Below are 14,451 nucleotides of genomic sequence, written 5' to 3' on the forward strand. Positions count from 1 at the left end.
CCCAGAATTTCAAAGTCGTGATGCTGCTGCCGAATGGTGTAGGAACATTGCAGTTGGCCTTGGATTTTTCTTGAGGATCAGTAGTCACAAAAAGAAGTATCAACTTTTGGATTTTGATCATGGCAAGACCTCATTGGCATGAGTGTGACTCCGAATGCCATTGTGACTGATCGAGATCTGGCTTTGGTAAAATATCTCTTGGGGTTTTTTTCAACTCTGCTCATCTACTTTGCACGTGACATATCAATCGTGATGTGGAGGCATGGGTCACAAAGATGTGTGGTTGGAGTAGGAAGATGGGAGTTCGGTTCGGGCAAGGAAGTTGAGCTATTGTGATGAAATACAAAACCGAAGCCGAATATGATATAAATGTAGCCAGCATGATGGAGGAGTGGGGTGTAGTTGGGAAAAACATATCCATTGATTTTCCTACATACATAAACTCGACTTGGCTCGTGCACAAAGAGAAGTTTGTGCATTGTTGGACCAACCAAGTACGACACTTTAGTAACACAACCAACAACAGAGTCGAGAGTTCTCATTCGGCCTTGAAAGCGTAGATTGCTACTCCAACTAAGATAATTGACACATTCTTTATGCAAGTTGATGCTTTTGTTGAGGGTCACTTGACAAAGATAAAAACGTCCTTGGAAGCTTCACGTCGAACTCATGGGACTAAGTTTGATCCGCCACCATATACCGCCTTGAATGGCATTTGTTCTCAGTATTGTTTGGAGAGCTAATTCGGAGCAAGAGAGCTTGCAGGAATAGCTGAGTTGGATTGGGACTGGAGTAGATGCGTATGTGTTGTTGAGACTACGCATGGTATTTCATATGCTTGCCATACATTTTCTCCTTGAAAGTAGAGCTTCTCCTATACTATCAGGAGGTTGATCAATTTTGGTGGAGACTACCGGGACATATACGGCTGAGATACTATCGGGATGCGATTAGGACCGTCAGTTCTTCTAGTCATTAGTCATTGAGGTACAGGCTAGGGATCCCGCGGTCATGAGGTATGTTTCTCGGCTAATTCATTCAGAGCTCCATCCCGAACGATGTTCCTTTGAGGAGAATGAAGTAAACATGACGAGTAAAGGTCGTTGAAAGTTGAACAAGGGTATGCGACCGGAAAAAAGTGGGTAGAAGCACGTTATATGCAAGTCTTCTGGATCGTCTAAGGGTCGTGGCAAATCATTTGGGTCGGCCAACATGTCATCATCTCCTGGTAATAATATATTTATTTATATACTTTAATTAATTGTTTGTTACGTATAATTATACACATTTAATTAAATTGATTTATAATAACTTTGTAGAGTGGAGATTCGATATGAAAAGTTTTACACACTTTCATAAACTTCCATTAGTCATCTAAGAAGACATAGATTGTTGGAATGATGTAATTGTCGATGGTAATTGTGATTTTTGATGCGTAACAGATGTTATTTGTTCTGATCAAGAAAATTGGGACATTGTACGCCGATCAGTAGAGAGTGAGTTGCATCAAAATGGTGCTCAATTTATTTCGGTATATGGTCATGACCTCAAAGAGGCAATTAGGCGTATTCGATGGGAAGGTGCAGGTTGAGGGGGGGGGGGGAGAGATATTACCTAGAGGACATTGCAGACTTGTACCCCATTGTGAACCACTACAAGTGCACAATCTTTTTTTTTCGCTCTTAATGGTCGTATTGATATATCGGCTATAATTTTTCCACTTCATGTTGGGGGTAAGAATGCCCTGTCACAAAGGGAGTTAGCCATAGCTCATCTAGTGACTTACAAACATTTCGTTCGGCTTCAACTTCGACGAGGACATCCAATCCCTATGGTTCCTCCATAGTGGTTTCAATGTGCTTCTCCAGCTATTCGTCCTTGGGCAAGACATTATTCAGCAAGGACTAGACATTGGGATTCATCAACCTCAAAAACTCCAAAACGACTTATTTTTACCTCTTGCTAATTGTACTTATGAACTGATTGTGTTAATTTATGAACTAAGGTCATCAACATTCTTCCCCTTCCCATTTTGACTCTCAATAGTCGATGAACTCCCCTCGTCGCATACATAGGGGTATTTGCGATTTGGGTTGGTGCGGTTATAACCCAACTCAAACCACAAGTATACGGTTTGACATTTTTCCACCCCAAATTGCACCACACTTTTGCCTAAACCAACTCAAATCGAACCGTGCAGAACGGTTTGGTGCGGTTTGGTTTGCGTTTTAAACATTTTTTTTTTCCTCCGCGAGATTAATTTTGTAATTTAAGAGTAAAAAAAAATTGTTAATAAATATGAAGTTTACTTCATAATTAAACATGAATAACAAATTTATCAAAAGTGTCCAAGTTCTTTACCTCAAACTTCTTTTTTCAGTTGTATACTTGTATGCCACCTTGTAAAGTGTATTTTAAAAAAAAAAATCAAAAGAGATAATTTTTTTTTAAAAAAAATCGTATAAAATTGCGGTTTACGGTGCAGTTTTGGTTTACAAAATTTAAATCTAACCCAAATCGCAAACCGCGGTTTGCTTGAAATATAACCCAAACCACAACTTTGAAATTAGAAACCAATCCAAACCGCGAAAAAACGGTTTGGGTTGCGGCTTAGTGCGGTCCATACCGCACTTTGAACAGCCCTAGATGTACAAACCGGCCACCCCTTACCCTTACAGACATTCCAACGATCATCGGGTATAGGGTCTGCATCTGTCTGAATTCCCGCATAAATGCACCCTCAACATAATATCGTAAAGAACATCAGATTTTGGCTCATGTGTACCCGGGTCATCCTCCCCCTCATCCATCTCCTCATGCTCCCTTACATCGTATGACCTAGGGGTGCTTATCGAGCGAGCCGAGCCCGAATAGCATTGGGCTCGACTCGAGCTCGTTTAACTTTTCATGGGCTCGGCTCGGCTCGTGAGCTCGCCGAGCTTGGGGGAGCCAAGCTCAGCTCGAACTCGTGATTAGAATTTGCGGCTCGAGCTTGGCTCGTGAGCTCATTTAGGCTCGGCTCGTGAGCTCGTTTAGGCTCGGCTAGGGGTGTTAACAAGCCAAACCGAAACCGAACATAGCTAGGCTCGAGCCCGAGTTCGAATATAACTTCAAGGTTCAACCCTAAGCAAGTCTAAGGTCATAGTTCATTAGGCCCGAACATTTAGTAGTTCGAAGGCCCAATAACTAACACTTGTTATTGCATAGCCAAGCAAGTAGTAGCAAGCCAATGGTAGAGAGTTAGGGAGTGAAAGCTTTCTTTTATAAAGCCTCTAACTCACACCCTCATCCTATTTCATCGATGTGGGACTCTAGAAAGCCAAATTTCTTTCTCACTTGCTTTCATCTTGCAACATTGCTCCCCATTGTCCATGCCGAAAGAAATACTTAATATAATTTTTAATATATATAAATAATTTTTTAATATATAAATAGTTTTTTAATATAAAATATTTTTTTAGTATAAAATAATTATCGAGATGTGCACGAGCTTTACGAGCCGAGCTTTGCCTAGCTCTGCTCGGCTCGTTTAAGTCTCGAGCCGAGCTCGAGCTGCTCGCGAGCTTGTCATTGCAGTGATTAAAAAATATATATAACTATCATATACTTTCTCTGTTTGTTAAAGATCTTCCCATTTACAATAGCAAATACGGATACCAAGGCAAGCATGATAACGTGAGTGTGAAAGTAGATCCTTTTTGTTTATTTAAACATGTATATAACGTGGTTGCAACTTGCAAGTGAGTTTAAAATTGTGTGGTGCAACAAGTGGTACAAAATAGTGTGAAAAAAAATAATCTAACATTTACCAAAGTAGGAACTTCTTTTCAATAATGGATTTAGATGAAAATTAGGGAATCCTTAGAAAACGTATTTAGAATACTAGTTTTATACACATGCTATGTACGTGAAAGTAAATAAAAATCCTCCAAGACCTGACAATCACTATCCTCTTTAACGTTTTCCGCAGCCAATTCGTTTGGTAATTTGGGCCTCGCCTCCCCCAATTGAAACACCTCCATCTCCTCTAACTACTCATCCAACGCAGATTCAAGCGCCTTCTTTGCGCTAGGACCTATATGATGTTTTGCACCCCTAGATTCATAAAAGCGACGGGGCCAAGGAGATCTACGCTCGAAGGAGTCACATATTTTCTTGATTAACAGCGTTTCTCCATCGTCATCAGTCTCAAACAACGCATCAATCAACGGACTCAAACTGGGGATTAATTTTTCAGCCATAATTTCAATTCGGTGTTTAAGGATGAAGATGAGACAAGGAGATTTGGGTTTGGCTCGAAAATTCTAGGATTTCTATGTCAGAGTTCAAGAACAGGGAGGAGAGAAGAGGAGAGAGAGAGGAAAGAGAGTTGATATATCGAGAAATGTGGGGGGTTAGGTTGATTAAATGTTGGGGGTGTTTTTAATTTGAGGGGGGAGGGTTCGAATATGAAAAGTGATTGAGTTAAATGAATTATGGTGGGAATCATTAAATTGGGTAGTGTATTTAGGGATTTAATTAGGGTGTTACAAATCAGTTTTTTATTTTTTAAGTAAGAGTAATGTTGTCTTTTTATTCTCCTAAACTTACTAAATCAGGAAAGAAAAAAAGTGTTGTAAATATTTTAAAACATCTCAAAATAAAAAGTGTTGCAAATATTATGAAACGCAGAAATATTCTCAAGAGTTTGGAAGCTAGGTAGAAAAAATAAGAGGATGTAAAAAAAAAACAAGACAAGTGGAAGGAAGAAAAAAGTGGACGTGCCAAAAGTGAATACCCATAAATTTTCTTCCCATCTTCCTAATCCCGCGTTTCTCTCTCCTACCTCTCTCTTCTTTGGTAGGGGTTAGAAGAGAAGAGTGTGTGAAACAAATGATTTCCAAGGTTCCACATGTTATGGCTTCTCTTCCTTGTTCTAGGGTTCGTTTTTCTCTCTCCTTAATTTTTCCTTTTCCTCGATTTCAATACAGTATAATTTATTCATAATTTTTAGGTTCTGTTGACATTGAACCGGTCTTTTGATTATTCCAAGTCATAGGATCTGTTGAAAAATATCACAATTTTGACTAATTACTATGAATTTTATCGTAAATACTAGGTATTACTCAAAATTATGTAGGACTTTATATTTGCATGCTTACCACTTTATTGATTCCTTTTTTTTTCTGGTTTGTGTGAAATTCATGACATTATTGATTGAATTCGGACTTGAGAATGTTAAGAACTTGCAATTTGATTAAATTTGGTTTGTTTGTATGAAATTAATCAAATTATGTGGATGATGAAATTCTGAATTTTGTTAATTTATATGGTGTGAAAACTAATGAAGTTTATTTTTGAGTTGCTTTAGTAGTAGCGTTCTTAAACTATCATATGAATGTATGGAAATTGAACAATGCTGGTTTCGGATTGGGATCTAGAAGAGATTGTTGATGATGGCGTACGTGATCGAAATTGATTGTCAAAGATTGAAATTTTTTAGTTGACTGAAGGAAGTGTCCTGTGATTTTGAGAATTCTTTGGGATCGTAAATGTTATATACGTTAGTAGTATAGTTGTCATAGAATATGTAAATGCCGGTCGATCAACTTATGTGTTTATGTAGGTGGCAATCTAAATAGTGGATCTTATAAAAAGTGGCTTCATTTGCAGAATTATTACAGTATCGTATTTGCATTGGCTATAACCTTGTGGCAATCTAAGTAGGTACTGAAAAGTGAAAGGTATACTATATTGTTGATGGTAACTAATTTGTTTATATATTTTTTCTTGAATTTCTAGGTGAGAGGCGGGGTCAGCTTATGGGCAGGAGCAAGAGAACTTTGCTTCAGGAAAGGTCTTTTATATGGATTAATGCGTTGCTTGTCTATTCCGTTTAAAACCTTGCAGGGAGCTGGTCAGTCTCTTGGAGTCACACGACTTATGTGCAATGTTTCTTGTATATCTACTGCACTACAAATTGAATTGGTGAGCTAATCTTGTAATGATGGTTTTAATGTGATAACTGAAATGAGGTCTTGTATTTTGATAGTTAGTGGTCCTCTGGGCTCTATAAGGTGATTACATATCTTTCTGTGCTTATTTGCATCAAAAGTTTTGTTGAAAAGTGGTTTTTGTGTTTTTTTCAATTGATTGGTTTCCCTTAAAAAAACATTTTGGAAGAAGTAAAAGAGCAATTCCTATGAGTGAAGTATAACAACTAACAGAATGAGAAAGAAGAATGCAACTTGTGAATGAGAGGGCGAAGTTGCGGACTGCATGAGTGACAAAGAAAAGGAAATATTGAACCCATTGAATGTTAGGCAATACCAGAATACTAGATAGTCTAGATTTAATTAGAAGAAGCTAGTGTATAAGTAGCAAAATTTGCGGGAAATAGACTTTTGAGACTGTTGGTATCTTATGTTACAAGCTGTCGGCTGAAATTGTTGGTGTTTTTATTAAAACCTAAATTGATAATTATTATAATGTGAAAAGTTGCATTAGTTGAAAGTACCGTGCCAACCAAACAATACCTCTTCTTTAGTAAGTTGGTTTGATCTATTAGCACTGAAATTTAGCATTAGGAGTTTTATAAGATGCTTTGTGGTTACAGGGAAACAAGAGTGACAAGGTAGAATTAAGAGGTAGAACTGTAGAAGGAAGCACATAAAGTGTTAATTCAATGCCATAGGTGATGCTTTGAAAAACCAACGGACAAATATGATAGACAATCCACCAGATCAAGGATGAAGAGACTAGGAGTGTTTTCTTTTGCACAGATAGTTGTAAATCCTCTGTACCTGATGTATTTCTTTGAACTTCCTTGCAATTTCTTGTCAGCCAGAAGGTTTTTGATAGTTTGCTAACTGCTTATTTAGCATTCTTTGAGATTGGGGTCGTATGAACAATACGAATCATTGACCTTTGTCTCCAACAAGGACGATCCATCAAGATTAGATATTTCTGACGCACTGGTCCTGCTTCTTACATCTTAAGTTCTTTCCCGAGTTTGTCTCAAATAAACTTATAGAGTAGCTCCGAAGGATTTGTAGTATTTTGGCAATTCTTAGAGGATGTACTTTTTGGCAATGAAGTGGATTGTGATTAGTGATGACAGAATTGGGGAAAGAAAGGGGATATCTTCAATGTAGAATATGAGTGTGTAGGGAAGGGGTATTCACCTACCCTCTTCTTCCCAAACAATCAAGCAGGGTGTATGGGTTTTTAGATGTTAAAAGTCCTGGTGTTTGAATGATTTATCAATTTGAAGTTAAGAGTTGGACTTCAGGTTGCCTCTATATGATGTCTTATTCAAGTGTCGGTCAATGGCATCTTAAATTATGGCTTTGGGCGGAGGTCATATATAAGGAATCTGATAGCTCCTTTTATATCTAACCTTGTTGATGTTTCGAGTTTCTTGCCTCTAAATTGTTTATTTATCATCTTGAGTATGACAATATATAAATGCGTGTTAGTGAGGAAGTTAATGATACTTTTTTTTTGTTGTTGTGCGTGGAGAAGTTCTAATATGTCCTAGCTCAGCTATAAATGTCATATTCGAGATTAAAAGGTTATGCAAGTCTAGTGTTATTACCTGTGATGATTTGACCTGCTTTCTTTGCTTGATATTTTCCTTTGACATACTACATGATCTTTCTCTATCTATTTAGAGGCCTGCCTAGGTTCTAATCCCGAGAGTCAAGTCTTTTGGGAACCCCTGGTTGAGAGAGTCTCATTTAGGTAAGATGGCTTCCCAGGGCTTATATTCTCCTGTGATCACATTGAGTTCATTGTTTTGCACTCTTTCATATTACTCACGGCATTTTAGGATATTGGTGAGTGGGAGGGAAATTGCAGGAGGTCATGAGAGATATTGTTTGATCAGGAGATGGTGAGTAAGCAAAAATCATCTTTCTGAGCTGCATATTGGTATGCAAACCAAGGAGAAGTGTTGTTGGGTTTTGATAGTTTGATATTATGGTCAGTCAGTCAGTCTTTGTCCGAAAACATCTCATGTGTGGATAAATGCTTTTGGATGTTCCTTTTGGAGCCTAAGGACCATGGGCCGAGATAGATTGATGGATCGCCCTTCACTGCTATGCTGAAAAGTCCTTATATGTGATAATGACACTTAGACTAGCTTTCTATTTGATTGGCTTGAAGATGTCATATCTGAGTTAATCGTTATTGTTCGTTACAACTTGCAAGGGATGTATGCTTCTAATGTGTTTTTGCTGATGCCCTTTTCTTTTCTTTTACCTGTACTTTCTTTTAGCTGGTTCATATCTTTCATCCGTCTTGTCTAACATCCAGTTTCCCTTTGAAGAACAATTGTTTTAAATATTGCAGACTCAATAAGCTCGTAATCTGTACGAATAAATAGGTCTGCGATAGTTTTTATGGATAAATAAGCAGCTCAACTTTTTACATGGTTAGCTATTCTTTGTATTTGAACTGCTGAAGTCAAGAAATGCTGAGGACTTAACTTAGTTATGAGGGCTTTTTTTAGTATACCAAGCAGTGAACACAGTGCCTGTTACAAGCCTCATGTTTAAGCCCTTAGTATCATTTTTGTTTGGGAAGATGCACAGTGCCTTATGGATTAGATTGCTACTATTGGAAACAGCTCATTTCTGGAAGGAGAATTTTAAATACACATTGTAGGTGCGGATAGAGTGTTTTTTGCTGCTCTCAATTGTTTTGTTATCCTGTCATTCCCGTATCTTTGTTTTTGGATGGTATTGGTTATGTTACTATCTTCTAGATAATTCTGCCTTGTTCATGGAAGGGGATACTTTGTTGAATCTAGCTCCTTGTGGCAGCTAAGTGATCTTTAGTCTCCCCTTTTATGAGGTTTTACTTATCTGAAATGACTCGATTATACTGTAAGTCATGGCTTACATTGGTATCTATAATGACTTCCTCAGGTTCCATGTCTTAGGGACAACTATGCTTATCTCATACATGATGAGAATACTGGGACAGTTGGCGTTGTTGATCCCTCTGAAGCTGTCCCTGTTATTGATGCACTGAGAAAGAAGAACAGAAACCTAAATTATATACTAAATACTCATCATCACTATGATCACACTGGTGGAAATATTGAGTTGAAAGAAAGGTATGGTGCAAAGGTATGAAATATGATACCTGTTTTCATTTATGATGCATAAGCTAGTACTCAGTTTTCCTGTAATTGAACATTGTAGCGAATGATTGTATTAGCTAAAAGCAAATCTTTAGCCTCTCAACAACATCAACATGTTGCAGTGTGGTGCGAAAGATTCTTTCGCTTTTAGAACAGATTCAGATGAGGGTTGCCTCAAATCAGTCTTAGCGAGTGTTCTTCTTGGCAAATATCTCTCCTTTAGCTTCATCATCTTGTTGCACTGTTTTACTTTTGCCACTTCATCCCGGACTTCTGTTGCAAATGCATTTACATTGGGCAGGATCCTTGCTGCGCCCTTATGCTTAGGCATTCAGTGGCCTAGGTGCAATGAAACTTGGACGGAGTTACGTTGAAGGTGTAATGAAACTGAACTTCTTTTCATGTATGAGCTACATTGAAGGAAAAAGAGTTTCTGTATGTTTATGTAGCCTGTTACTTAACGTGTAGGTAAAGGAATTCGTTCATATTATTTTCTGATCATAATGACATATATCTAACTATATAATAAGAAAGGCTTTTTATTTGGGAAGAATTTAAGTACTTTATATTACATTGAACTTGATCCTGGTGAAGTGAGCTGGTAAATGTATGCCGTAGCTCTATTTGTGGAATTCAAAGTGTAAAATATGCCATCCTTTAGATTCTATAATCGAAGTAGGGTGAGGTATTCTGCATCAAAGCTACGTTTCCTGCAATGTTGCTTACATTGCTGGGAGACTGGGACCTAGAATTTAATATTTATGTTGATATGATGACAACAGTGTCTATAGCTTGTAGTAACGATGGATATGTTATTTGTCGTGACATTCCTACTAGGAAGATTTCTAGTGATTATCGCGTAAGTGCTAACTACTATGAAGCTCTTATTTTTGTTGATTTTGCTCAACATAAATTCAGGACCATCAAGTCATTCTAGTTCATAGATTATCCTATATTTGTAATTAACTTTTCAAATGCAATTAATTATCCAAACATATGGAAATGTTTAAGAGAAAGGTCTATTTTCGAGGAAAAAGATGACCTGTTATGAACTTCCTTTATTTGCTGATTGTAACTTCTAGTTTATGAAGTGTACTTTTAACAATATGCTATAATATTATTTGCGAGTTCTTACCACTGTAGAATTGGCTTTCATTCTATCATCTTCATACATAAGCATACATTTCTGTAGTTACTTCCAGCCAAGAAAAGCTTATGTTGTTGAATTTTTAACAACTACCACAGTTTCGAACAAAATAAGCATACATTTCCTCATGCATAAGCGCATGCATGCACTTCCCATAATTTTGAAAATTTCGCAAGCATTTAATTGCTCTTGAACCAATTGTGCACTGTAAATCTCTGTCAATCTAAAATTTGAAGCACTCAATTTTCAACAAACTTGTAGTATTAAATGTTGTCTGTGCAGGAAGCATTTAGCTCCTTTATTTTAGTCTATATATGATGTATGATGCATCGATCATCTGTTTTACTTCTAGGTGATTGGTTCAGGGAAAGACAGAGAGAGAATTCCTGGGATTGATATTGCTTTAAATGATGGTGATAGATGGATGTTTGCTGGGCATGAAGTTCATGTAATCGAAACACCTGGCCATACAAGAGGCACGTTCTTACCTACATTTGTCCAGTTGCTAAATTTTCTCATTTTGTGCGGGTGCTTTATAAATTATACTTAGAATTTATTTCATGTGCTTAATACGTTCATGTTATGGTAAATGTATGCAAGTCTTTTTTGTCATAATTTTGTTGCTGTTTTAACATTATGATGGATTATGATTGTCGTAGCAGTGGAGGTGTGAGTTAGTTTTTCTGGGAGCTTTCATCAATCATTTACCTTCACTGGTTTCACGGTGATTTTGGGCTCTTGAAGAAAGTGTAATTTTGATGGTGCATTGAAGTGATGGCCTGATAGGCGACTATGAAGTGCAATCACAGTCATCACATTCATCATATGCTTGAAAATGAATAAAAGGAAATCTAAATGATGTAGTACCATTTGAGTAAAGAGATGGAAGGAATGTAGGAACATTCAGTTCACAGCACAATGTCCTAGTTTTGTTTGTCCTAGGTTGGATTGTATGGTTGAACAAGATAAGGCTTCATGATGCATTAGTTGTACTAATCTTGAATGATTTGGTTTCTCCATTAGTCTACTGTCTCGTACAAAAGGAGAAAATTTGGATGCAGAATTATATTCTCATATTCTTGTGTTTCCTGTTAGCTGTTGACTGTTGACTGTTGACTGTTGTCCTCGGTATAATCCTAATATAAATCATGCATTTTTTTACCCTGGCAGGACATGTTAGCTTTTATTTTCCTGAATCTAGAGCTATATTCACCGGGGACACCTTGTTCAGTTTATCTTGCGGGAAGCTTTTCGAAGGATCACCTGAAGAGGTTTTTTTCCCTATTCTTGGAAAGTCCTTGCTATCTATATTTGCAAAATAGGGGGTTGGAACTTGGAGTATATTTGTTCTTCAGAAAGACACTTAATTGTGTCATATCTTTTCCAGCAAGTTTATAATTAAGCTCAGCAGTCCTGGTTTCTTTAGGGGTGATAACTGATAAGTGATTCTTGCTTGAGAGTTGCGTTATGAGGGTTAACTCATCTAGATCTTGGTTGAAATGCTTGTCCTTTTAATTATGTCATCTCTTTATAATGATTCTTGTCTCCATGGCAGATGTTAACTTCTCTGAGGAAGATCATGTCGTTGCCGGATGACACGAGTATATATTGTGGGCATGAGTATACTCTGGTAAGTTCCATTTCTTCTGTTATTTTTTTTGTTTTGTGTACATGTGGTGGGCTAATGATCAAGTTTCATCATTCTACAGAGTAACTCAAAGTTCGCATTGTCTATAGAGCCAAACAACGAAGCCCTTCAATCTTATTCGTCGCGTGTGGTACAGTTGCGCAATAAAGGCTCGCCAACGGTAATTTCTTATCTGTTCAAAAGCATTTCAAATTTCTATTAAATTCATGGTCTCCGCCTCTCCAGCACTTCACGTGGGGCAAAGTTTTTTAAAAGCCGAAGAGATAGGCTGTGTAACTCTAGATCGCATACCCATTTCACCATTTGTACACGGGTACTTGACCAAGACTTGCCAGACTTGGCTATTGTCTAAAATATTCAGGAGTCTTAGTGTCTAACTGTTAGATATTTAAATGTAATATAGAGAAAATAGTCGGTATCACATCTAGTGCATTTACAGAAAGGCCCCATAGACTCATTCCCCATAGACTTGGCTATTGTCTAAAAATATTCAGGAGTCTTAATGTCTAACTGTTAGATATTTAAACGTAATATAGAGAAAATAGTGGGTATCACATCCACTGGATTTACAGGAAGGCCCCATAGACTCATGAATCAAAATTTAGACAGCTAACAGTTAGCTATTTAGCTGTTCTCATAATTTATCTCCATATTTTTTGGTCTGCTGTCAAGTGTCCATACCCGTGTTTGATCAACCTGGTATGGGTAAGGTAAAGAGAAGAGTTTGAGTAAAATGGGCGATACATCATACAGATCACTTGCCAAGCCGTCTAACTTTGCAATATGAGTCCTGTAATGTCTGCAATCGCTAATTAATCTCTATATACACTATTCACAACATGATGATCATGCTGTGTGCAGATACCAACAATGCTGAAATTAGAGAAGTCCTGCAATCCTTTCCTTCGGTTTTCAAGCACTGAGATCAGGCATTCATTAAACATTCCAGCCACAGCAGATGACGCTGAAGCTTTACGTGTCATCCGCCAAGCCAAGGATAATTTTTAGCACATCATATGTTTGCATATAAGCAGTATGCTGAGTTCTGTGCAGCTGGCAGTTCCAGTCTTACAAGAGTTTGTTACTATAGTGTATTTCTAACTCTTTTACGGTTATACAGGGATGGCAAGTCCCATGGTATTGCAATGTCCATGCCGTTGTCTATAAGACACTTATTTTGGGATTTTCTTGGAAAGGACGTGGTCGTCATTTCCAAGATTTTGCTCTTATATTGTTGATCTCATACAGCTGTCAAGGTTGATTAGGTTGGCTTGAGTTGTGTAACCTGTTAACTTGTTCTTTTTTGGATGAATTGAAAGCAGAAGATCAGTACATGCAGATGAGATCTGATTAGTCATATTGCTGTGGAAAAATATTGGGACATTGCTAAAATGGTACATACTTCAGTGTGAACACAAGTCCAACTTTTACTTCAAATATCTGATTAGTCAAATGTGAACGATCACTTAGGCTCAACTTAGAAAATGGGAACTACCTAACAGAGATTATTTGAAATTAAATTAGATAAGCTCAATTCGCATATTATTCACAACAAACCAGCCAATTTTAACTTTTTCCACTGTGGAAGAGAGAACGTGATGGAAACTATTACATCTAACATAAGACGTCCAGGCATTAATATCATTTGGGTAACAAGAAATCAATTTAGTACTCCCATCTTTTTTTGTTGATTGTTACACTTTATTTTTGGAGAGAACCAGGAAAATTATGCAAAAACCAATGAAAAAGTGTAGTAAGAAAAGAATGTTTGATTCTGGTAATTATAAAAGAAGCTTAAAATATTGTAAAAGGTAATTGGAAAGATTTTGGATGGATTATTGAAATGGGTGGCAACTATTGCAGTATATGAACTAGAAAAGTGTAAAAAGTTGATGTGATAAGTTACATACAAGGAAAAAGTGAAAGTGTAAAAATTAAAAAAAAATACTGAAAAAAAAAGAAAACAAAGCAATTAAAAAAACTGGAAAGGGTACCAAGTAATATCAGTTATACTTTTCTTTTAACTAGAAAATCCACTGCATTTTCTGCATACTAGACAGTACATCTTCGATAGACCATTCATAGATATTTATCATTTCTTAACTGGATCACACTCCCTAAAGTCTATTAGTGGTGAATAGACCAAGTTTTTCCCTCTTTTTTTCTTTTTCTTTTTTTTTTGGCAACAAGAACATACATTAATATAAACATTAAATTACAAGTGACCTCGTTTACCTACCTTCTAGGGATAGGCTTTAGGCTTCATTTATTTTGGGACTCGATGAACATAGACTTACAAGACCAAACGACTGCATACTAGAACATGATACACTACTGACATCTGACTCACTACAAACATGTGATTGCAAACTAGGACTTGACACATTACTGATATCTGACTTATTGCTAGTAACTCAAGAACTTGAAGCAGGCTTTTTCCTCGAGCTTTGGGAGGGATCTGTACTGAAACCAACTTTCCTCTTTATTCCAGCACGTAATCTGCCAATAGAATCAAACTTAGGAAGGAAA

The 14,451-nt window shown here is 37.1% G+C and overlaps 1 protein-coding gene across 1 annotated transcript; it reads left to right on the plus strand.

The window, feature by feature from the left end:
• Positions 1–4,753: 4,753 nt before the first annotated feature.
• Positions 4,754–13,279, plus strand: LOC104888852 (probable hydroxyacylglutathione hydrolase 2, chloroplastic). Its single transcript, XM_010673955.3, has 8 exons — positions 4,754–4,920; positions 5,782–5,967; positions 8,910–9,113; positions 10,627–10,750; positions 11,445–11,545; positions 11,830–11,904; positions 11,984–12,082; positions 12,784–13,279. The coding sequence occupies exons 1-8, from the start codon at positions 4,873–4,875 to the stop codon at positions 12,928–12,930; spliced, it is 984 nt and encodes a 327-aa protein (XP_010672257.1). The 5' UTR covers positions 4,754–4,872; the 3' UTR covers positions 12,931–13,279.
• The last annotated feature ends 1,172 nt before the right edge of the window (positions 13,280–14,451 follow it).

The sequence above is a fragment of the Beta vulgaris genome, chromosome 3, assembly GCF_026745355.1.
Source record: "Beta vulgaris subsp. vulgaris cultivar EL10 chromosome 3, EL10.2, whole genome shotgun sequence".
Lineage (NCBI taxonomy): Eukaryota > Viridiplantae > Streptophyta > Magnoliopsida > Caryophyllales > Amaranthaceae > Beta > Beta vulgaris.